General features: G+C 42.5%; 1 protein-coding gene across 2 annotated transcripts in view; it reads left to right on the top strand.

Moving 5' to 3' along the window:
- VDAC1 (voltage dependent anion channel 1) overlaps positions 1-26,357 on the top strand; it is a 173,780-nt gene that overhangs the window by 44,835 nt on the left and 102,588 nt on the right. For both annotated transcript variants that reach the window (XM_056516604.1, XM_056516605.1), the window contains exon 2: positions 20,549-20,621. In XM_056516604.1, the coding sequence (XP_056372579.1) occupies positions 20,555-20,621 (67 nt within the window). In that variant the 5' untranslated portion in view covers positions 20,549-20,554. The remainder of the gene's footprint in view (positions 1-20,548; positions 20,622-26,357) is intronic.

Below are 26,357 nucleotides of genomic sequence, written 5' to 3'. Positions count from 1 at the left end.
TATTGTTCGCGGCATCTATAATGGCGGGCATTAGCGTGATTGCTTTTGTCCACCATTACAGGTGTCTTCTTTGCTCACTTGATGTACAGGATGTAAATGTACATGCTGGTACGTTATGTACCAGGGCACAAGGACGTATGTCCAATGTCCTGAAGGGGTTAATATAGTTATAGTCATTAGCAGTTCCGTTGACTAATGGATTAAACTAATTTTCTTCCAGGGCCCCATAGCAGCTGAATGGTCTGCCTCTATAGTGTCTATGCCCCCTACCCGTATGTCTTGTAACAAGTGTAATATTAACACCTTATGACAGTGATGCACAACCGGTGTGCCCCGGCCCCTCAGAATGCCGGTAGGGAGAGACTGGAGGAATTGTGTGTGTGTGTGAGTGAGGCTGAAGGCATTTTGTGTGTGTGTGTGTGTGTGTGTGTGTGTAAGAGAGGCAGGAGGCAGTTGATGGAGGCTGGTGACATTATGGGTGTTAGAGAGGCTGGAGGCATTTGGTGGAGAATGGAGGCCTTGTGTGTTGGGAGGTTGGAGGCAGTACTAATTGTACTTTGCAATGACATCACTCAAATAATTCTCATGTTATCAACTATTAAGAGTACAATTCAAATTTTATTGAACAAACCTCTTAATGAAAACAGTATATATTTTTTAAACATAAATTTACAATGCATATTTACTGAAATCAAAAGCTATTTCAATCAAACTTTTAACAAGATTTTAACTTTCTAAACATTTTAACAGGTGATGTTTAAGAATTAGTCTTCATGTATTTTTCTGCCCAATGCAGCCATTTCTACTTGTGAGCATTGATTAGTGGTGGCTGTATAGAAGGTTTATGCACAGTTACAAGACACTGGAGGACTCCTTGATGTCCGTGGGACTTCAGAGGCACCAGCAGCTTCAAATATCTGTTTGATGCTATGTAATGGTATTTAAGCAGCTGCTCTCTTGATATGATGCATGGATCTGGCAGAAATCTTCCTCAATTTGCCTTTATCTGCACAAACCCATCTGTGCTCTGATTCAGACCCAAATCTCTTAATAGTGTGATGATCATGCTTAGAGTACCTGTCACCAAATACAACTTTTAATATAGTGTTCCTTATGTAATTAGCAGGATGTATGAGTAGAAGAAAAACCCGGTTCCAAGGCGTGATCCACAAAGTCAGTCATAAGGTGGTGATAAATAAAGTATATTTATCACCACCTTATGACTGACTTTGTGGATCGCGCCTTGGAACCGGGTTTTTCTTCTACTCATACATCCTGCTACTGATCGGCCTGCTGTTCGCTGGATCCGATACAGGGAGGCTGCACCACTATCTATCACGCGCTTGTGTAGTTGTCATTTACACAACCGTGCCAGGTGAGAGGACCACTGAAACAATTGTGTATCCTATATCCACCTACATCCACACTGCTTAGAATATACTGCCCTATGAGGAGCTCTGCTTTTGTTTTATGTAATTAGCAGACACTTTCCCATTCACTTGCTTCTAAAATTATCAACATAAATATGTTTCAAATATAATATAAAAAATGGCCACTAGGTAGCTTTGTTCTGTTCCCTGCCACAATTAATACAGTGAGTTTGGTCTCCTCCTGGCCTGGCAGGAGTCCAATCTCAGGAAGTGCTTTTCTGCACTAAGCTTGATTTACAGTTTCACAGAAAGTGAAAGCTCCACAGATTCTCACAGAAAGCTGCACAGACTGAAAGCTGCAGGAGAGCCTCACTGATAGCAGCAAGATTGAAATGGAGCCTAAGGTCGTCTTTTCATCACAACACTGCAACCATTTGAGGGTGGAAGTGGTCCTGCAGCAGGCTTCAGTGATGTCATGCCTCCTGGATAACGTCCACTTTTCTTCAGCCTGGAAATTACACTATGTGAGCAACAAGAAAGGTATGATACACAGCTTTTTAGAGCTCTGAAATTTTTTTAAGGGCTGGAGTATTAGGAGTAGTTATGGTACATAGCCTGAGTTAGTTTAGAAAAGTTTATATGGTGACAGGTACTTTTTTATGTTTTTGTGAAATATCTAATGTTTTCTTACCTTGGCCATGGTATTGAACTATTTCCCTCTTTTTTTGGCAGCAGAGAGATCCTTTTGTGCTCTGATTAATAATGTGGAACACGCACCTTTAGTAGTTTTCCTTAAATTGGGCTCACCTGGCAATCTATCACAGGTGTCAGAGATTGTTTTCATTGCTCAAAAGAGCCCTGAGACACAATGCCATCCATGAGTTAAACTGAAAAACAAAATATTTAATCTTTGTGACACTTAAATATAATTTGCATAATAATTTGGAACAGGGTGTATTACCACCAAATATATGGTGAAACAATTGTCCTCTTCTGACCCCTATAACTTTCATTTTTCCACATGCAGAATGTATGTATGAGGGCTCCTTTTTTGCTCTGTAGGTTTTATATTTCTGTTTTGTTGGGAGTTTATTATCACCTTTTTATAAATTGTTTTCTAGTAAATGAAAGGACTTAAAATGCTTATTTCCAGAGTTTGGTATTTTTTTTTCAGTTTTACACCATTGAACTGTGAAAAAATGGGAAGAAGGAATGATTCACACTTTTACTAGGGAAGGGGTTAATACACATTTCATTGATGCTCATTTATTAGGAGCACCAATCGGATGGAGAGGAGCCGGGTGAGGTACCTCCCGCCATTCTGTCAGCTTATCAAGATCTAGCTGGGAACCAAAATAACCACATTAAGATGCTGCACTCAACAGGGTCTAAAGGGTTAATGGCAGGGATCGGCCCAAGCGGTGATGTCCGGAACACACTGGATATGAAGTGTGCTTAGCTGCTGAGCGTGCTTCACTCAGCAGGAGTATGACATAATGTACATTTACATCCATATGTGTGAAGGGGTTAATAGAAATTATTTGCTGGCAGCCCATAGCCCTTTAAGGGTATGTTCACACGTACAGGATTTGCTGCACATTTTCTGAAGCTGATTTTACTACCCATTGAAGACATAGTTTGCCTGGAGAAGAGCGCGATCCGGACTAGAAACACTGTTTCTGTATAGCACCCTGTTGAATAAAACTTTTCATTTACATTGGATATTCTTGTTTATGTCTTGCTTTGGAGAAGTGCCCAGTTAGAAGTTCATTTTTTGCTCACTGTATGGTGTTGCACTGACTGTTTAGATTCATCTTTCTGGTGGCTGGGCCCAAAATGTTACATTGCTGCTCAGCCAATCACTGCCTGGTCAGTCACTGCCTGCGGCAAGCATTTTTTACACGTCAACCACATGGCACTAGCAAGAGGGTTGCAGCGAAGGCTGGGGTAGTGATTCCTGGATGCCAGAGGAAAGTCAAGGTTTTTTTTTATTTTATTTAGTTTTCTGGCAGCCTGGGCAGGATTTTTTTTTAAAAGTTGAGCATAGGATAACTAATTTAACCCCTTAAGGACTCAGCCCATTTGGGCCTTAAATGGGCACTGTCACCTACTTTATTTTTTGATATGTTGTAGTACTTATGTACTACAACATATCTCTAATATACTTTTATTTTTATTTTTTTCCATTAAAAAGGTTTAATTTACATTTAAAAACCGGCTACTGAAAAAGTACTGATTTTAGAGTGGCAATCAGTCCTTTTTCAGTTAGGCTGCACTCGCTCCCTGCCTGTCAATCAGACAGGCGGGAGCGAGTGCATTGGCTCCCCGGCCACTGGCTGGGAGGCCACTCCTCCCGCACATCGCCACCGCCGCTGTCCCTGCACGCCCGCTGCCGGACTCTGCAGTAACTGCAAGTGTAATGAGGAAACTGGGTATGCGGGGCGGGGGGGGGGGGGGGGGGGGGAGACTAGGGAACGGGCTAGTGCCGTAGCAGGGGGGGGGGGGGGTAGGGCAATGGGCTAGCAAAAAAAAAAAATAGGATGGTGGGGGCTACCCTTTAAGGACGCAGAAAATTTTAATTTTAAGTTTTCATTTTTTCTTCCTCTCCTTCAAAAAATCATAACTCTTTTATATTTTTATCCATAGACTAGTATGAGGGCTTGTTTTTTGCGCGACCAGTTGTCCGTTGTAATGCCATCACTCACTTTACCATAAAATGTATGGCGCAGCCAAAAAAATACTATTTGTGTGGGGAAATTAAAAAGAAAATCGCAATTTTGCTATTTTTGGAAGGTTTCGTTTTCACGCTGTACAATTTACGGTAAAAGTGACATGTGTTCTTTATTCTTTGGGTCAGTACGATTAAAATGATACCCATGATAACATACTTTTCTATTACTGTTGCACTTAAAAAAAATCACAAACTTTTTAACCAAATTAGTATGTTTAAGAGCCCCCTATTTTGAAGACCTATAACTTTTTTTCATTTTTCTGTATAAGTGGCGGTATGAGGGCTCATTTTTTGCGCCGTGATCTGTACTTTTTATTGATACCATATTTGCTTATATAAAACTTTTAATACATTTTTTATAAATTTTTTTCTTTTGGAATAAAAACAGCTATATTGGACTTTTTTTTATTTTTTATTTTTTTTACGTTCACGCCGTTCACCGTTCATTAACATTTTATTTTAATAGTTCAGATATTTACGCACGCGGCAATTTCAAATATGTATATAAAATATTTTTTTAACACTTTTTGGGGGTGAAATAGGGAAAATGGGACAATTTGTTTTTATTGGGGGAGGGAGTTTTTCACTTTTTTATTACTTTTACTTTTATTTTTACACTTTAATAGTCCCCATAGGGGACTATTTAAAGCAAACATTCGATTGCTAATCCGGTTCAGTGCTATGTATAGGACATAGCACTGATCAGGGTTATCGGTCATCTTCTGCTCTGGTCTGCGGGAAGGCAGATCAGAGCAGAAGACTCCCGTAAGACAGTGGAGGCAGGTGAGGGGACCTCCGGCTGCCGTGCTGGATGATCGGATAGCCGCGGCAGCGCTGCGGACGATCCGATCATCCAATTAAGTGACCGCGATGCTGCAGATGCCGTGATCTGTATTGATTTCGGCATCTGAGTGGTTAATGGCGGACATCCGCGGGATCTGCCACGCATGCCGGGACCGGGATCTGCCACGCATGATCCGGGCATCGCTCCGATGCCCGCGGTTATGCTTAGGACGTAAATGTACGTCCCGGTGCGTTAAGTACCGCATCACCAGGATGTACATTTACGTCCTTCGTTGTTAAGGGGTTAAGACCAGAAGAACTGGTAGTACCTATCTGAGTAGTGTGTGTGTGTGTGTGTGTGTGTGTGTGTGTGTGTGTGTGTGTGTGTATGTATGTATATATATACACCGTATTTATCGGCGTATAACACGCACTTTTTAGGCTAAAACTTTTAGCCTAAAGTCTATGTGCGTGTTATACGCCGATACACCCCCAGGAAAGGCAGGGGGAGAGGCCGTCGCTGCCCGCTTCTCTCCCCCTTCCTTTCCTGGGGTCTAGAGCGCTGCTGCCGGCCCTACTCACCCCCTGGCTATAGGCGCCGCTGCCCGTTCTGTCCCCCTGACTATCGGTACCGTCGCCCCATTGCCGGCGCCGACAGCCAGGGGGAGTGAAGGGGCAGCGGCACCCATTGCCGGCGCCGCTGCCCTGTTGCCTCCCCCCATCCCCGGTGGCATAATTACCTGGGTCGGGTCCGCGCTGCTGCAGGCCTCCGGCGTGCGTCCCCGGCGTTGTTACTATGCGCTGCACAGCGCGGCGCACTGACGCCATGCGCCGTGCATAGCAACGACGCAGGGGACGCGCCGGAGGCCTGCAGCAGCGCGGACCCGACCCAGGTAATTATGCCACCGGGGATGGGGGGAGGCAACGGGGCAGCGGCCCCGGCAATGGGTGCCGCTGCCCCTTCTCTCCCCCTGGCTGTCGGTGCTGCTTCTCTCCCCCTGGCTATCGGCGCCGGTACCGATAGTCAGGGGGACAGAACGGGCAGCGGCGCCGATAGCCAGGGGGTGAGTAGGGCCGGCAGCAGGGCTCTAGACCCCAGGAAAGGCAGGGGGAGAGAAGCGGGCAGCGACGGCCTCTCTCCCCTGCCTTTCCTGGGGGTTTATCGGGGTATACACGCGCACACACGCACCCTCATTTTACCATGGATATTTGGGTAAAAAATATTTTTTACCCAAATATCCTTGGTAAAATGAGGGTGCGTGTTATAGGCCGGTGCGTGGTATACCCCGATAAATACGGTAATATATATAATGTGTTTTTTATTCTATGTCTGATGAGCTGAAAGGGCTGCCAGAGGTCTCTTACCTGCCTCCAGTATTCAGGATGGCCAAGCTTTTCGTGCAGCCTGGAGAGCCAGGCTGTACAAGAAGATCACTGATAGAATTGTACAGTACTATGTTATAACCTAGTGCTGAACGGTACATAGCAATTGAATGAATGCCATTAATATTCCCCTAAAGGGACTACAAAAATGTTTAAATATAAAAAAGTTTTTAAAAATATAGAGCGCCCCCCCCCCAATAAAAAATATAAATCACCCCCTTTTCCCATTAAAAAAGTGAAAAAAAAATTCTAAAAAAAACCTACATATCTGGCCGTGACGTTTGCGTAAATGTCTATTCTTTTAAAATTTGCTTATTATCCTGCACGGTGAATTGCATAAATGTAAAAAAAAAAAAAAATTCCTATCTTTGGTCACACACCCTCCCATAGACATGAATTGGGGGTGGGGGTGTGGGGGGGCTTTTGTGGCATCACTATCACAGAAGCCCCAGATTCGCGGGGGGTCCCAGCGGCCAGAACTACCCACCCCGCCCCACCGCCGCGACCAGCCATGTTATTCTCTATCCTTTGAGGGATTAAACAGCATCATCTGCACTATCAACCTTTAAATTTCTGCATTCGAGAAAAAGACATCCATAAACTCCATTACTAAATATACTAAATATACAATGGTGCATGAAAGTTTGTGAGCACTTCAGAATCTTCTGTATTTATGAATGCATTTTACTTTACATAAATACAATTTGAATAAAATTGACATAATGTGGGCCTGAAGAAGCACATTTGCGCAATACGGTCTGTAACCCAGAGTCTTTCCCTGTGAGTCCGCTCCCCTGCACGTCTTGTACCTGAAATTGGAATAAAATCTTTCCTGAATTGAAGATTACATGGCCAGTGCTCCGCTGTTTTTCTTGCTTGTTATGGACTTTTATGTTACTCCATGCAGCGAGTCGGGCTGGCAAGTAAGGAGATATATGTTTACATGAAAATGAACAGGTGTTAAAGGATGGATTAAGTGAGTGTAGTGGTGCACAGACTAATTAACTATTAGGCATTGAGTGAAAACCTTATGTAAATCCACAAAAAGTTCAATAGAACAAAATGAAACAAAATGATCAAATATATTCGACTTAGTCAATTATTTAGGAAAATGATCTAGTATTGCATATCTGTAAGTGGCAAATGTATGTAAACCTTTGCATCAGGTATCTGGTGTGTGTTAACATTTCAGGTAATTGTGGATTAGTTCTGCATGTTGGCTGGGAGGAGTTTTAGCCCATTCCTACCTAAAAAAAAACTGTTTAACTCTGTAATGTTGATTGATGTCCTCCCATTAACATAACTTCATGTCCCTCTGTAAAAAAATTTCTGAAATTTTCAGTAGGTGCTTATTCTGATTGGGTGACTGTTACTAGTGGGGTACCATAGGGGTCAGTATTGGGTCCTTTTCTATTTAACCCCTTAAGGACACAGGCTTTTTGCATTTTTTTCATTTTTAATTTTTTCCTCCTTAACTTTAAAAAATCATAACTCTTTAAAATTTTCACATAAATTCTATATGATGGCTTATTTTTTGCGTCACGAATTCTACTTTGTAATGACATTAGTCATTTTACCCAAAAATCTACGGTGAAACGGGGAAAAAAATCAATGTGCGACAAAATTGCTGAAAAAACACTATTTTGTAAGTTTTGGGGGCTTCCATTTTTACGCAGTACATTTTTCGGCAAAAATTACACCTTATCTTTATTCTGTAGGTCCATACGGTTAAAATGATACCCTACTTGTATAGGTTTGATTTTGTATCACTTCAGAAAAAAAATCATCAATACATGCAAGAAAATTTATACGTTTAAAATGGTCAACTTCTGACCCCTATAACTTTTTTTTTTTCTGTGCTCAGGGCACTATGAGAGCTAATTTTTTGCGCCGTGATCTGAAGTTTTTAACGGTACAATTTTTGTTCTGATCAGGCTTTTTGATCACTTTTAATTCAAAAATCAAAAATGCGCTATTTTGGACTTTGGAATTTTTTTGCGCATACGCCATTGAACGTGCGGTTTAAAAAGCGGTGTATTTTTATAATTCGGACATTTCCGCACTCGGCGATACCACATATGTTTTTATTTACACTGTGTTTTTTTTATTCTTGGAAATTCTTGGTGATTCAAACTTTTATTAGGGGAAGGGATAATTGAAAGGGTTAATGATTTTTTTTTACACTTATGCAATATTATAGCTCCTATAGGGGGCTCTGACATTTCATTAACTGATCTTTTACACTGATTGATCCATTCCTATGGAGATGCATCAATCAGTGTTTTCGGCGATTGAATGCTCAAGCCTGGATCTCAGGCTTGAAGCATTCATTCGGCAATCGGACAGCGCAGGAGAAGGTAAGCAGACTTCCTCCTGTGCTACAGCTGTTCGGGATGCCGTGATTATACCGCGGCGATCCCGAACAGCTCCCTGAGCTAGCCGGGCACTTTTACTTTCGTTTTTAGCTACGCGGCTCAGCTTTGAGCGTGCGGCTAAAGGGTTAATACCACGCGGCACCGCGATCAGTGCTGCGCGCTATTAGCGGCGGGTCCCGGCTTCACTAGGACGCCAGGCCCGCCGCGATATGATGCGGGGTCACCGTGTGACCCCGCGTTATATTGCAGGACCCAGGACGTACCCATACGTCCTGGGTCCTTAAGAGGTTAATATATTTATTAATGACCTTTTGTAGAGGGGTTGAATAGTAAAGTAGCAATCTTTGCAGATGATACTAAACTCTGTACAGTGGTCAACACTATAGAGGACAGTGCACGGTTACAAATGGATCTGGATAGTTCGGGCTGAGAAGTGTTAGATGAGGTTTAACACTTATAAATGTAAGGTAATGCACATGGGGAGGAAAATCCGGGACGTGGGTTATATATTAAATGGGAGCACACTTGGGACAACTGACGTGGAAAAGGACTTAGGGGTCTTAGTTAATAGTAGGGATGTCCCGATACCATTTTTTTAAGACCGAGTACGAGTACCAATACTTTAATTCTAGGATACAAGAAAGAGAACGGTGCACACCTCGTGCAGGTAAAAAAGGTAACTTCGTGTGTAAATAGTTAGATAAACGGGCCAGCAGGGTGGTCCCTTACCTTATGGTGTTATGCTCAGAGCATAACACCTGCAGTCACTTTGAAATTAGAGAGGGGTCGCAGCATCCAGGTTCCTCTGGGCTCTGGGTAGCGGAGTCCAGTGCATCAATAGAGAGGTGAAGCGGATGATCCGATCACGAAAAAAGTGGAACATCTGAAGGAGCGCAGACCTCTAAGGGTTAGGTTAAATGAATGGTTTATTATAAAAAACTTACTTTACTTTAATTCTAGTACTCGCCGATACCAAGTACAAGTACTTATATTTTAAAGGGAATCTGACACCAGGGTGACCCGGTTTCTGGCGCTGCTTACCGTATGATATGTGGGTCCTTGTTGTGTACAATGGAGACGGCTGCTGTAGTATGAGCCAAGATTTCTCTCTTCTCCATTGGACAGAACAGGAAATTTGATTGGCGGTGAGACCGATGACCACATGGTGAGCAGCGGCAGAAACCGGGTCACCCTCACTATCTACCCATAAATTCAAGTTAGTGCAGGTGACTCTGCTGTAAGATTGTCTTTAATAGTAGGTAGTATCCCCTTGCAGTCATTAGTAGCAGCCCCCCTTGTAGACAGCAGCCTCCCTGTAGACCACAGCCCCCCTTTAGACAGTGGGCCCCCCTTTAGACAGCAGCAGCCCCCCCCCCCCTTTAGACAGCAGCAGGGCCCCCCCCCCCCCTGTAGACATTAGTAGCAGCCCCCTCCTTGCAGGCAGCTCACCTCCTCGGGTCGGGTTCTGGTGCTGCCGCTTTGCTGCCCCGTTCTCCCGTCCTCTGGTCCGCATCGTGTCGTCCTATGGAGGAGCATGTGAAATACACGTCACTCTGCTTTCTGTGTAGCGTTACGCTGGGTGCAGGGGAGAAGGCGGAGTGACGTGTGTGTGTGTGTGTGTGTGTGTGTGTGTGTGTCTCACATGCTCCTCCATGGAACACTATGACGCGGACGGGAGGATAGAAGAACTGGGCAGCAGAGCGGCACCAGGTATCGGACATGGTATCTGGGACATTAAACGAGTCCCCGATACCATGCAAATGGCTAGTATCGGCCCCAATACCAGTATCTGTATCTGTATCGGGAAATCCCTAGTTAATAGTAAACTTAGATGTAGTGAACAGTGTTTGGCAGCTGCTGCCAAGGCAAATAAAATCATGGGGTGCATCAATAGGGGCATAGATGCTAACGAGAAGTAAATAATTCTACCGCTGTACAAATCACTAGTCAGACCACACATAGAATACTGTGCGTCCAAGAAAGATATAGTGGACAGGGGTGTGGAAATTTTATAAAAAACTACTTGTCCACGGGACTAAAATGGAGCAAAATCTACTTGTCCCTCATGACGATCCACTTGTCTTGGCCAATTTTCGCTTTTACGCACTCGTTTTTTCCTCCTCGCCCTATAATAGCCTTAACTACCTACTATAATGATACCTTTTAATTTTTCAATAACATATTCTCTGAACCAAAAAAATATATAAATATATATTAAGGGAAGTGAAATTGAAATAGTAAAAGATAATTTTGCAGATTTGGTGGTTTTCTTTTCTGCGCCATTTACCTTGTGGTTAAGATAACATGTTAGTTTTATACTTTAGGCGCCTGTTTACAGCAATACCAGATTTGTATCGTTTACGTCATGTTTTACTAATTCTGGACTTTTTCAAAAATTTTTTAATTGCCATTTTTTAACCCCTGTAGCTTTATTTTTTTCTGCATACCAGGCTGTATGAGGGCTCATTTTTTGCGCCATAATCTGTTTTTTGTATCGGTACCATTTTGGTATTGATCTGACTTTTTAATCGCTTTTTAACTTTTTTTTTCTGGGATATTATAAAAATGTCAAATCTGTGGTTTGGTATTTTTATTACATTTACCGTACGGAATACATAATGTTATATTTTAATAGGTTGTACAATTACGCACGAAGCGATACCAAATATGTTCATTTTTATTATGTTTGCATGTTTTTATATAGGAAAAGGGGGTGATTTGAACTTTTAACATGGAAGGGGTTAATTCAGCGGTCTTTAAACTGTGGCCCTCCAGATGTTGCAAAACTACAACTCCCAGCATGCCCGGACAGCCAACGGCTGTCCTGGCATGCTAGGAATTGTAGTTTTGTAACATCTGGAGGGGCACAGTTTGAAGACCACTGGGTTAATGTGTGTCTTTCAAACTTTTATTAAAACTTTTTATTTATTATTATAATTTTTTTTTTTTTGACACTTTATTAGACTTATGAGGAATCATTCGATTCCTCAGACAGATGAATAGAGAGCTATTGAACTCTATTAATCTGTGAGCTCTGATCCATTGATAGAGCCTGGTCCAGCCAGGATCTATCAATGACAGAGCTGGGACAGGAGGAAGCAGAGGTAAGTCCTCCGGCTACCTCCATAATAGATCGCCCCCCCTACGATCACGCTGCAGGGGGGCGATCCACCCCACTAGCCCACCAGGGAGCGTTCACATCTCCCTTTAGACGCCGCTGTCAGCTTTGACAGCAGCGATCTAAAGGGTTAATAGCCAGCCGCGGCTGGCTATTAGTGGCGGCCCCCGGCTACTGAGAACAGCCGGGGGCTGCAGAGTAGGGAGCGGGCAGGAATCCCGAGCCCGCTCCATACTCCCCTGTGAGCGCCGCATACATCTCCCCGTGCAGACGTGTGGGGAGCGAAGGCAGAGGACGCAGGTCTGCACGGGGAGAAATAAGCCACGCCCCCGCATCTCCCTCCCCCAGCTCATGTATTTTTTCAACCTTATGAACTATGTTAGGCTGGGTTCACACTACGTTTTCTCCCATACGGGAGCGCATACGGCAGGGGGGAGCTAAAACCTAGCGCTCCCGTATGCCTTCGTATGCGCTCCCGTATGTCATTCATTTCAATGAGCCGGCCGGAGTGAAACGTTCGGTCCGGTCGGCTCATTTTTGCGCCGTATGCGCTTTTACAACCGGACCTAAAACTGTGGTCAACCACGGTTTGAGGTCCGGTTGTAAAAGCGCATACGGCGCAAAAATGAGCCGACCGGACCGAACGTTTCACTCCGGCCGGCTCATTGAAATGAATGACATACGGCAGCGCATACGAAGGCATACGGGAGCGCGAGGTTTTAGCTCCCCCCTGCCGTATGCGCTCCCGTATGGGAGAAAACGTAGTGTGAACCCAGCTTTACTATGTTACTCAGGATTTTGATTTGACCATTCCATAACTTAAACTTTATTCTTCTTTTAACCATTCTTTAGAAGAAAGACTTGTGTGCATAGTTATCTTCATGTCCCACTGTAACAAGTGTCATAAGAGCCACAGAACAGAGCATGGGCCAGAAGTGGTGCGAGCCTCAGCACTGGCGGGAGACACCAACTGGCTTTACATCCTCGTTTTCATGAAATTTAGCTTGTGGACAGATATCTTTGCATTTTCCTTTTAGACTTTACTGGTATATTTCAGAATTCATAGTTCCATCAATGATGGCAAGCAGTCCTGGCTCAGATGCTGCAAAACAGGTTCAAACCATGATACTAACACCTTCATGTATCACCAACAGTATAAGGATTTTATGCTAGAATGCAGTTCTTTCCCTTCTCTAAACATAACACTTCTCAATTAAACTACACTCTAAACATAATGCTTTTTAATTTTTTATTTGATCTGTCTTAAACATTGGCCAAGATTTGCTATTGAAAATGCACCAGAATTTTGGTACAGACCATCTTGTAGGACTTCTGCCATATTTACTATGCTTTTATGATATTTTTTGGTCTTCATAAAAGATTAGCTTTAGGTGCATTAAATTCATTCCAACTAGCAGTTGGTCTAAAGTTAAACTGTACAGCTTTCAGATGCACCAGATTCATTAATCAACCTGATATACTAAGTAGGGATCGACCGATATCGATTTTCTTAGGGCCGATACCGATAATTTGGGACCTTTTAGGCCGATAGCCGATAACTTATACCGATATTCCGGTATAAGTTATCGGCTATTTCCCCCAACCCGGCCCTGCAGAAGCCGCTGCAGATCAATGATTTCAATTAGGCGCTTTAAATCAATGAACTGCAGCGGCTTCTGCGGGGCCAGAGACCGTCGATGCCACCCGCTTCTCTCCCCCTACCGGTCTTGGAGTCCTCCCTAGTCCAACCACCACCACCACCGCTGCCCCATTGCCTCCCCCATCATCTGTTTTATAATTACCTGTTCCCAGGGTCCGCGGTACTTCTGGATCTGGCGGCGTCCTGAGCTGTCACTGTGCGCACTGACGGTGACGTCGCGTTGAGGACGTCACTCGTCATTGCGCAGCGCACAGCAATAGCGCAGGACGTCGCAGAAACCAGAAGTAGTGCGGACCCCGGGAACAGGTAATTATAAAACCGGGGACGGGGGATGCACTGGGGCAGCAGCGTTGGTCTCTGGTCGGCAGGGGGGGGGGCTTTGGCGTTATCGGCAAGGTAATTGCCGATACCGATAATGTCCAAAATCGTGAATATTGGCCGATAATATCGGCCAAACCTATAATCGGTCGATCCCTAATACTGAGATAATTCTGGCACATTTTAAGTCTTTCCATCTATTTCTAACAATTAGGCAGTAAATATGGGCCATTGTTACAGTAGCTTTCTGGCTTTTCCAGGTGATCGTTAGGATTATTCAGATGAGTATCAATGTTCTTTTTGGAGAGCAATTGCTTTCTACCTGAAATCCTGCGATGCACACTATTATTGTTCAATGTCCTCCTGATGGTGGACTCATGGTCATCAACATTACAGTGGGGCAAAAAAATATTTAGTCAGTGACCAATTGTGCAAGTTCTCCCACTTAAAAAGATGAAAGAGGCCTGTTATTTTCATCATAGGTATACATCAACTATTAGAGACATAATGGGAAGAAAAAAAATCCATTAATTCAGTCAAATTTTTTAAAGAATTTATTTGCAAATTATGGTGGAAAATAAGTATTTGGTCACCTACAAACAAGCAAGATTTCTGGCTCTCACAGACCTGTAACTTCTTTTTTAAGAGTTTCCTCTGTCCTCCACACGTTTCCTGTATTAATGGCACCTGTTTGAGCTTGTTATCAGTATAAAAGACACCTGTCCACAACCTCAAACAGTCACACTCCAAACTCCTCTATGGCCAAGACCAAAGAGCTGTCGAAGGTCACCAGAAACAAAATTGTAGACCTGCACCAGGCTAAGAAGACTGAATTTGCAATAGGCAAACAGCTTGGTGTGAAGTAATAAACTGTGGGAGCAATTATTAGAAAATGGAAGACATACAAGACCACTGATAATCTCCCTTGATCCTAGGCTCCAGCATGACAATGATTCCAAACACACTGCCCGGGCAACGGAGTGTCTTCATAAGAAGCATTTCAAGGTCCTGGAGCGGCTTAGCCAGTCTTCAGAACTCAACCCCATAGAAAACCTTTGGAGGGCATTGAAAGTCCGTGTTGCCCAACGACGGCCCCAAAACCTCACTGCTCTAGAGGAATGGAGGAATGCTTGGAGGAATGGGCCAAAATACCAGCAGCAGTGTGTGAAAACCTTGTGAAGACTTACAAAAAACGTTTGACCTCTGTCATTACCAACAGAGGGTATATTGAGATGAACTTTTGTTATTGACCAAATACTTATTTTCTACCATAATTTGCAAATAAACTCTTTAAAAATCAGACTGTCATTTTATGGATTTTTCTCTCTCATTATGTCTCTCATAGTTGGTGTACCTATGATGAAAATTACAGGCTTCTCTCATCTTTTTAAGTGGGAGAACTTGCACAGTTGGTGGCTGATTAAATACTTTTTTGCCCCACTGTAGCTATGTTGAGAATGTCCTTTAGTTGATTAGAGGTTACCATGTGTTCCTTTGTGACCTTGTGGACTATTATACCCCTTGTTTTGGTGCGATTTTTTTTTTTTAAGTTGGTTGACTACTCCTGGGGAGGGTAATAATCTTATTTTCCTCCCTTTAACAAGGAGCTAAAACTCTTTAGCGATTTTGGCCCTCATTTACTATTGCAAACCCAGCATGTTTTGCCGAGTTTTGCGTCCAATTCTGGCGCATTGTGCCAGAAATTCTGTCTGCGCCAGAATTGAAAAAAAAACTTGACTAACTCTCCATTTCACTAAGAAAACTTGAAAAAGGGGTGTGGCCACCGGTAAAGTGGGCGTGGTCACCAAAATGGGGTGTGTTTGACATTTTCACAAAAACCCAACATATTTACTAAGGTTTCCAGAGAAAATGTGGTGGGTTACAGATCAGAGCATGTGGAGAGAAAAAAATAAATGTAGGGAAACCTTAGTAAATACAGTTGACAAAAAAATTGTAGGGAATTAAACCCCACAAAGAAACCTACACTCCACTCTTAGTAAACCAGGGCCATTATGTAACCTTTTCCATTCCTGTAAGCATCAACAATTTCTTCAGTACCCAGAGGTCTTTGTTCGTGCCATGAATACACTGCTACAAACCTAATTACCCTGCATGCAATAGCAGATTAGCGTCAAACAATTCAAAGAAAAAGTATTAATGAAACTGTAAATTTCATTTATCTAGCATATAACAGCATACAATTTTATTGAATACATTTTAAATAAAACAAAATGTGGATAAGGATAGGAGGAACACACAAAGGCACTGAAGGGATTACGTCACAACTAGAGGTACATATAAGTAAAGTACACAGTGGCAAAGATGTTTAAGGAATTATGAGGCTGTTCACAGTAGCAATCTGGGTATGGATTCATCATATAAAATCCAAAAGGATAGCTATGAGCTGGTCGGAGCCGGTAGCAGCAATGTATACAGCTGAGTTTAGTAGTGAATCAGCCAGCACATAATGATCACATATAGGAATAGTGAAAGATAGCGTACCTATGAAACAGCATATAAGCATATTACCAGTAAGACAGAAATCCTGTGGCACACCCTTCGTCGTAGTGGGATGGTCCAGTCGGCTATCAGCTACGGGACCCGTGGCTAATACCAGATAAAACCAATCTGGGTGATGTCCGACATTAACTCTTTAGACACCGCGATCAAAGTTGATCAAAAGTGTTAAAAATTAATTCCTGGCTGATCGGGACCATGTGGTGAAATCGCGTGTTCCGAATTAGCCGAGAGAATGGTGAGGGCCCTTGCCTGCCTCCTCGCTGTCCAATCAGGGCTTTAATGCTCCAGTAAGCCATGGCAGCTTGGAGCAATGGAGCGCCTATAACACTGATAAATGCTTTTCTTTGGAGCAGCATTGAATAGTGTATGCAATCTAAAGATTGCATGTAATAGTCCCCTAAATTAAAAAAAAAGTTAAAGGGATATTCCAGGCAAAAACTTTTTTTTATATATACCAACTGGCTCCGGAAAGTTAAACAGATTTGTAAATTACTTCTATTAAAAAATCTTAATCCTTTCAATAGTTATTAGCTTCTGAAATTTTCTGTCTAACTGCTCAATGATGATGTCATGTCCCGGGAGCTATGCATGATGGGAGAATATCCCCATAGGAACTGCACAGCTCCTGGGACATGAGTCATCAGAAAGCAGTTGGACAGAAAAAAACAACTCAACTTCAGAAGCTGATGATAGATGAAGTTAAAAATATGCAATTCTAGACCTTGGTATTTATTTATATATATTTTTTTAAGTGTACGCCATTGACCATGAGGTCAAATTAACATTTATATTTTAATAGCTTAGACATTTAGGCACGCAGCGATACCACTTTTATTTTATTTACATATAAAAATATAAAAATAGGAAAGGGGGGGGGGGAATTCAAAATTTTTATTATATTAAAGGGGTATTCCAGGCCAAAACTTTTTTTTTTTTTTTTTATATATCAACTGGCTCCGGAAAGTTCTGAAGTTGAGTTGTTTTTTTCTGATGACTCACGTCCCGGGAGCTGTGCAGTTCCTATGGGGATACTCTCCCATCATGCACAGCTCCCGGGACGTGACATCATCATTGAGCAGTTAGACAGAAAACTTCAGAAGCTAATAAATATTGAAAGGATTAAGATTTTTTAATAGAAGTAATTTACAAATCTGCATGAGAAGACAAAGAAAAGTCGGCACTCACCGGGTTTCCAATTCAGCAGATTTTATTGCACGTTGCTCACAGCCGTAGTACAATTCTCGGGGAGACGACGGATGGTACAAAGGGGGTACCACAGAGAGGCGACACTTGTGTTTCGCACTTAGTAGTGCTTCAACGGGCCTAACTCTTTACCGGAACATGTCATCTTCTTATACAGGTGAGTTTAGTAATTGGACCTATCACCATCTAACACACCTTGTGACGTTAAAAGAAGGGGAGGAGGTTGCTTAGTTAAGCTTGTTCCTACTTAGATCTAGCTCCTTGTTCAGACTGCCAGGACTAGTATCATAAAAAACACTCTTAGAAGCAAACTGAGACATCAACTTTATCATTAAGCCCTAAGACTCCCGTTGCGTCAGTAGCAATTATCCATTGTGTCTCTCTTCTAAGAAGGTTTTTATCGGATCTTAGCCCCGGTCGTGCAGCTACTTTTTCTATTCCTGCAAACCTTAATGATTCATGGCTTCCTCCATGGGCTTCTACTACATGGGAAAAATGTGGTCTATGTTATATTTTGCCCATGTGGCTTCTACTATATAGGGAAAACAATCAGACAAATGTGCGCTAGAATTAGAGAGCACTTTTTGCAGGAATAGAAAAGGTTTGCAGGAATAGAAAAAGTAGCTGCACGACCGGGGCTAAGATCCGATAAAAACCTTCTTAGAAGAGAGACACAATGGATAATTGCTACTGACGCAACGGGAGTCTTAGGGCTTAATGATAAAGTTGATGTCTCAGTTTGCTTCTAAGAGTGTTTTTTATGATACTAGTCCTGGCAGTCTGAACAAGGAGCTAGATCTAAGTAGGAACAAGCTTAACTAAGCAACCTCCTCCCCTTCTTTTAACGTCACAAGGTGTGTTAGATGGTGATAGGTCCAATTACTAAACTCACCTGTATAAGAAGATGACATGTTCCGGTAAAGAGTTAGGCCCGTTGAAGCACTACTAAGTGCGAAACACAAGTGTCGCCTCTCTGTGGTACCCCTTTTGTACCATCCGTCGTCTCCCCGAGAATTGTACTACGGCTGTGAGCAACGTGCAATAAAATCTGCTGAATTGGAAACCCGGTGAGTGCCGACTTTTCTTTGTCTTCTCATGCACTGATGGTATATTCTACATGAGTCCGAGCACCACCGTACCCCCACTCCGCTACAGCGACTTAGTGTCCACCCGCTTTCAGGTTCAGAAATTAGCACTGCCGAACTACTCATCTATACGATAATTTACAAATCTGTTTAACTTTCCGGAGCCAGTTGATATATAAAAAAACTTTTTGCCTGGAATACCCCTTTAAGTGTTCAAAAAGTCCCATCACAACAAAAATGGTACTGATAAAAACGACAGATTTCAATGCAAAAAATGAATCCTCTTACATCCTCGTATACAAATTAATTATAGGGTAAACAATTTTAAGAATACTAATTGTTATACAAAAAGTTATCATTTTTTCAAAGTAGTAAAACAAAAATAAAACCTATATACATTGGGTATTGTAAATAATAAAGACAATGGGAGAGATTTATCAAAACCTGTCCAAAGCAACCAATCAGATAGTTTCTTTAATTTTTGAATAGGCCTCTGAAAAGTGAAAGAAGTGATCTGATTGGTTGCTATGGGCAACTAAGCAACGTTTCCTATGGACAGGTTTTGAAAAATCTCCCACATTGTCATTATCATGTGTAAAAACAGAAGCCCCCAAAAGCTATTAAATGGCGTGTGTGTTTTTTTGTTGTAGTTGTATTTTTCTAACTTCAGCTATAGATTTTGTTATGAAATGATGGGTATATGGGTCTGTAAGTAGAAGGTTTAAAGCGTTAGGGTTTTTTCATTTTTACTCCTCCCCTTCTAATAATCCTAAATGCTTAAGGGGTTAAATCACCCACCTTTTACAGTTTTTCAAACTCTCTAATTGTAGTTGTAAATAAAGCTTAATAATGTTATATAGTTGTTATGCTAGAACAATTGAATGAAGCAATGAATACTTGCGATAGTATGTCCCTAATCTCTCCATAGCACACTTCATCTGGGAATTATCACATTCATATGCGCCAATAGCTGTATGACAGGTGTGCTAAGCACTCTTTTCCCTGCTAGGTTGTCAGTTTATCCAGCAGGCATTCGGCGCAACAAGCCATGCTTGCGTGATGAATCACTTCTGACATTCTGTTTGGATAGCGTTCGCTTTGATTCATCCTAGTTTCTCTTTTTTTTTTATTTTTTTTTTATTTTATTTTTTTTGTGGATATTTGCAGAAGTGCTATACGTAACCTCTTTTGTCTATGGGAGAATATACACACTGTATGTTTTGCACGGCATACCACATCCAGTTCACCAGTGTGGAATGAATGTGAATAAGCTCAGCTTTACAGTGTGTGAAATTTTATTGTAGTGGCAATAATTTATCTTTGCATTTGTTCCACCCTGACTGAGCTAAACACAGTCTAACTTGGGAGGGACTATGGATATCTGAACAATTTCTTAGCCCACAGACTTAAGTGAATTGTGCTTCTTGCGTGGACTGTTGTCTTAAAGGGGTAGTCCAGTGGTGAAAAACTTATCCCCTATCCTAAGGATAGGGGATAAGTTTGAGATCGCGGGGGGTCCGACTGCTGGGGCCCCCTGCGATCTCTCTGTACGGGGCCCCGGCTCTCCGCCGAGATAGCGGGTGTCGACCCCCGCACGAGGCGGCGGCCGACACGCCCCCTCAATACATCTCAATGGCAGAGCCGGAGATTGCCGAAGGCAGCGCTTCGGCTCTGCCATAGAGTTGTATTGAGGGGGCGTGTCGGCCGCCGCTTTGTGCGGAGGTCGACACGCCCCCTTCCCGCGGGCTGTCGGGGCTCCGTACATGAGATCGCGGGGGGCCCCAGGGGTCTGACCCCCCGCGATCTGCAACTTATCCCCTATCCTTAAGATAGGTGATAAGTTGTAAACCACTGAGTCACCACTGGACTACTCCTTTAACATATATTTCCATTCATTTTTTCTGTACACATTTGTTTTTCTTATATTAGCATGGAAAAAGCTTTGTTATTATTATGTACTAATCTTTTTTTATTCTTTTTATTTTTATTTTTTTATATATAGTGTAAAATGGCCATACCTCCATCCTATGCTGACCTAGGAAAATCTGCTCGAGATGTATTCACCAAAGGATATGGTAAATTTTTAAAATTTGGTCTACAGTTACTTGTAAATTGATTGTGAAATAAATAGAGCATATACATTTTTTTTTTGTATTGACCACCCGCAGGTGATAAGTCTTTTGCTGTTGCTTCAAAAACCAAATTAAGTTGGGTTCACACTGCGTAGTCTCCGGACAGAATTTCCACCGGAGATCCCGCAAGCTGCGCTAGGACTGCATGGACTGCATTGCTGTCCTCATGAGACAGGAATTAATTTCTTAGTTTGTCCGCCAAAAGATCCGCTTAGAAATGCATTGCCGTCTCTGCGGGTGGCAATTGCAGTCTTTGGGGTCCTAGTGCCGCCTGCAGGATCTCCAGTGGAGAGAACGTCCTGAGATTCTGCAGTGTGAACCCGGCCTTACAGTCTTGCTACGTAGAGTCAGACAAACAGTGAAATCCAGCATAAACCATGGCACTAAGAGAACAGCTGAAGACACAGTTGGATCGGTTTTATTACTCATACATCACTCCATCAGAGTAGTGCAAATTAGTGGACATATATTCAAATCACTCAAATCTAGCTCTAAGAGAAAGATACATACAATAATTAAAAGGGTTTATAGAGACCATGGCATACAAAAAATTAAATATAAGGCATACAACCATACAATATGCAAACAAAACATACGGTATTCAAGATTTATAGTAAGATTTATACAGTTTTAGGAATGTTGGTGTCAAACAGATGAGTCTATACATTAAATGGATAAGATCCAGAAAAACAGGACTTTACCAGGCGCTTCTCAAAAAAGTGACAGTCCAGACCACGCTTGATGGATTCAAGAACAGCCAAATTTATTGGGTGCAACAACAAGTTTCGAGTCCGAGCAGGACTCTGTCAGGCATAGTAGATTAAAACATAGACAGTGTATATATAAAACCCGGAGCAATCAATACCGGGTAAAAAGGTCATGACATTACATAATGGTTAAAAATAGCAAGGATAAAAAAAAACTCAAAATAATCCAGTAAATATTATATTATTACATAAAAAGTGCACATCTGTAACCAGTTACATATTTTGCAGTACAGTGGCGATATGTGTATTAGACTCAAAATATAAACAGAGCGGTCAGTTTATGAATGCATACCGGAACGAGGCCGGTGAGTAGTTGTCACGGTGATATGAGTTAACATCAGCGATGCGAGGTGCCGACAGCGGGACTGTGCCAAACACCACACCTGTACATCAGCAGAGCACAGAACTGATTACAGAAGGTGGAGAGGTGCCGGACTTAGCCACTCACTGGGATGCTGAGAAAGGGGAGCACTGTTGCGATCAGCACACCCATTGACAGCGCTGAATGAAGCGCTGTCGACGGGTGTGCTGGTCGCAACAGCGCTCCCTGTTCTCGGCATCCCAGAGAGCAGCTAAGTCTGGCACCTCTCCACCTTCTGTAATCAGTTCTTTGGAAGCTGCTGATGTACGGGTGTGGTGTTTGGCACAGTCCCGTTGTCGGCACCTCGCATCGCTGATGTTAACTCATATCTCCGTGACAACTACTCACCGGCCTCGTTCTGGTATTCATTCATAAACTGACCGCTCTGTTTATATTTTGAGTCTAATGCACGTATCGCCACTGTACTGCAAAATATGTAACTGGTTACAGATGTGTACTTTTTATGTAATAATATCATAATTTTTACTGGATTATACTCTACACTAGGAGCACACCTTTGTTTTCTTTTTCTATGTACAAACAGGTGAGTCTAGGCACTGCAGTGTTGTATAGACTGTCTGCTGGATGGCACATTAACCGGACTAGAATCTGCTTTTACTTTGAATGTGCTCAGTGTGAATAAAGGACCACAATGGCAACGAATTCCCATAACAGTAATAACAACACAGCACTCACTGGATTTGCTTGAAGATTTCTTTATAGTTTATTGTGATATTACAGCATAAACGTCACAGATCATAAGAGATGATTTACCAGGAAGAGGAGTGCAGTGTGCATGGGCTGACAGGCAATGTCAGTTTCGCGTCAAATGTCGCTCTTTCCGGGTTTAATAGTAACATAGTAACATAGTTCATAAGGTTGAAAAAATACCAGAGTCCATCGAGTTCAACCTATATCCCTAATTTGTCCCTACTGAGTTGATCCAGAGGAAGGCAAAAACCCTTATACTAGGGGTAGAAATTCGTTCCCTACTCCAAATATGGCGTCATAATCCCTGGATCAACCTTCTGTCCCTATAAATCTAGTATCCATAACCTGAAACGTTATTACTCTCCAAAAATGCATCCAGGCCCCTTTTGAACTCTTAGTTCACCATGACTCCCTCCTCCGAGGAGTCTCGCTGTTCTTACGGTAAAGAACCCCCCGTCTGTGCTGGTGTAGAAACCTTCTTTCCTCTAAACGTAGAGGATGCCCCCTTGTTATAGATACAGTCCTGGGTATAAATAAATCATGGGAGAGATCTCTGTACTGCCCCCTGATATATTTATACATAGTTATTAGGCCGCCCCTAAGCCTTTTTTTAAGCCAAATAACCCTAATGCTCCCATTCCCCGTATTACTCTGTTTGCCCGTCTTCCAGTATTCCATGTGTGGTCTGTCTAATGATTTGTACAGCGGTAGAATTTTTCCTTGTATCTATGCTCCTAATGATGCACCCCATGATTTTGTTTGCCTTGGCAGCAGCTGCCTGACAGTGGTCACTACAGCTAAATTTACTATTAACTAAGACCCCTAAGTCCTTTTCCAAGTCAGTTGTCCAAAGTGTGCTCCCATTTAATACATAATCTCAGCCTGGATTTTTCCTCCCCATGTGCATAACATTACATTTATCAGTGTTAAACCTCATCTGCCACTTCTCAGTCCAAACCTCCAACCTATCCAGATCCATGTGTAACAGTGCACTGTCCTCTGTTGTTTTGACCACTATACAGCATTTAATATCATCTGCAAAGATTGCTACTTTACTATTCAACCCCTCTACAATGTCATTAATGAATATATTAAGTAGAATAGGACCCAAGATTGACCCCTGTGGTACCCAACTAGTAACAGTCACCCAATCAGAATAAGTACCATTAATAACCACCCTCTGTTTCATATTACTGAGCCAGTTGCTTACCCACTTACACACGTTCTCCTCCAGCCCAATCCTTCTCATTTTATACACCAACCTTTTATGTGGCACTGTATCAAAGGCTTTGAAAAAATCAAGATATAAAACATTCAACGATTGCCCCAGGTCCAATCTGGAGCTTACTTCCTCATAAAAGCAGGTTAGTTTGACAGGACCGATGCTTCATAAAGCCATGCTGATTTGGGGGTCATACATTTATTTTTATCAAGATACTCCAAAATTTGCATACAACAGAGGTTAAACTAACAGGCCTATAATTCCCAGGGTCGCTTTTTGACCCCTTTTTAAATATTGGCACCACATTTGCTATGCGCCAGTCCTGGGGAACAGTCCCTGTCACTATAGAGTCCTTCAATATTAGAAATAGGGGCCTGTCTAATACATTACTTAATTCCTTTAGAACACGGGGGGTGAATGCCATCTGGACCTGGTAATTTGTATATTTAGATTTTTTTGCAGGTGGCACTGTACTTCCTGGGTTAGACAGGTGAACTGTACTGGGGAGTTTACCTTATCTCGCAGTATTTCACTTCACATTTCATTTTCTTCAACGAACACATTGGAGAATAATTTGTTTAATATTTGCTTTTTCCTGATCCCCCTTCTATAATTTCTTCCACATCAGTTTTTAAAGGGCCTACACTTTCATTTTTAACCTTTTTGTTATTTATATAGTTAAAGGGCTATTCCAGGAAAAAAATCTTTTTTTTTTTTCATCAGAAAGTTAAACAGATTTGTAAATTACTTCTATTAAAAAATCGAACTTGAGTTGTTGATTTCTGTCTGGCAACAGTGCTCTCTGCTGACATCGCTGCTAGTCTCGGGATCTGCACAGAGTAGAAGAGGTTTGCTATGGGGATTTGCTTCTACTCTGGAAAGTTCCAGAGACAGGTGTCATCAGAGAGCACATAGACAGAACATAACAACTCAACTTGAGCAGCTCATAAGTACTGAAAGGATTAAGATTTTTTAATAGACGTAATTTACAAATCTGTTTAACTTTCTGGAGCCAGTTGATAGATAAATAATTTTTTTTCCTGGATAACGCCTTTAACCCCTTAAGGACGCAGGGTTTTTCTATTTTTGCATTTTCATTTCCCCCCACGTCTCCACGACAGCACCCATGAGATTATCTCCTGATTGGGACAGGAAAAAACACTGAGAGGTTTAATTCCCCACCCCTTCCTGTCCACACCAGTGTTTTTTCCTGTCCCTGTCAGGGAAGGAGCTGAGAGGTGCAGGGGGGTTTCTGACTCTCCTGCATGAAGAAATTGAGGTCCTTACCGGGGCCTTGCGGACTCGGGGTATGAGCATAGCACACCCCCTGTCTTTTTCTCCCCGTGGTCCGGTCCTCTCTGTAGGTCCGCTCCAGGAGCATGGAGGTGGAGGGATACCGCGGGAGCACCGTATAGTGTACGGGTCTCTGTACGGTCTCCTTCAGCGGTCTCTGCCTTCAGCGAGGAATTCTCTCCTCGCGCGAGCGCTTCTAGTTTATTTTCTTCCGGCCGGGGATACTGGCGTCTGACGTCACTTCCGTCCGCGCTCGGGCGGGGAATTTGAATCTGGAGACCGGCTTTTTTCCTGTAAGAAGCCCCTCTCCCAGATGGAAGCTGCTCTAACTGATTCCAGCATTGTAAAATACAAGGCAGCATCATGAGCTCACCTGCAAAAGTTCCACATACTCCAGTGATCCCAGGATCAGTGAGTACTGAGGGCCTATGGGTTCGCCCTGGCCTATCTTCATTGCATGGTGGTTTATCCTTCTCTTCCTTGTATTTGCAGGGAGACAAGGATTCTGCAGGTTCTTCGGATAAACCGAAAAAATCAAAACCTAAGAAATGTGTTATTTTCTGTAAGGAGTTTTCTGAATCTGCTTCTAAACCTCTGTGTAAATCATGTATTGCAACAATAGTAAAAGATGACTCTCCAACTCTTATGCAAGAAATTAAACCCATGATTCATTCAGAGATACACTCTGCATTGGCCTCTTTTACACCTGTTACCCCTGTGGCTCCTACTACTTCCGTTAATGCCTCAGCTGTAAAAAAAAGACTAAAATGGTGTCTTTTTCGGATTCTGAAGAAAGTGTATCTACAGAATTGGAAGAAGGAGAATTTGTGGAAAATCCTCATGAAGAGGAAGATTCCTCTTTGAAAAAATTCCTGTTTAATTCTGATTATATAGAATCCTTAATTAAGTCTGTCCGTACTACCTTGAATTTAGAGGAAGTTCAGGAGACTAAGTCTATCCAGAATGAGCTTTTTGGAAGCCTAGGAGACAGGAAACCCTGTACTTACCCTGTTCATACAAATTTGCATAAACTTATTAAAGATGAATGGGCTAAGCCAGAAAAGAATGCCTTTATTCCTAGGGGTCTAAAAAGGCGTTATCCCTTTGATGTTACAGACTCTTCTACCTGGGACACGATACTATTAGTAGATATCCCGGTTGCTAAAGTTGCAAAGCGTACCTCTCTGCCTTTCAAACATGCTACACAACTTAAAGATCCAATGGATAGAAAGGCAGAGAGTTTGCTTAAAAGGTCCTGGGAGGCTGCTTCCTCACTGTTAAGGCCTAGTATAGCCTCTACCTGTGTAGCCAGGACTTTAGGAGTT

The sequence above is a fragment of the Hyla sarda genome, chromosome 4 (genome assembly GCF_029499605.1).
Source record: "Hyla sarda isolate aHylSar1 chromosome 4, aHylSar1.hap1, whole genome shotgun sequence".
NCBI lineage: Eukaryota > Metazoa > Chordata > Amphibia > Anura > Hylidae > Hyla > Hyla sarda.
Note: the sequence above shows the minus strand (reverse complement) of the source record. Positions and strands in the feature narration are given on the sequence as shown.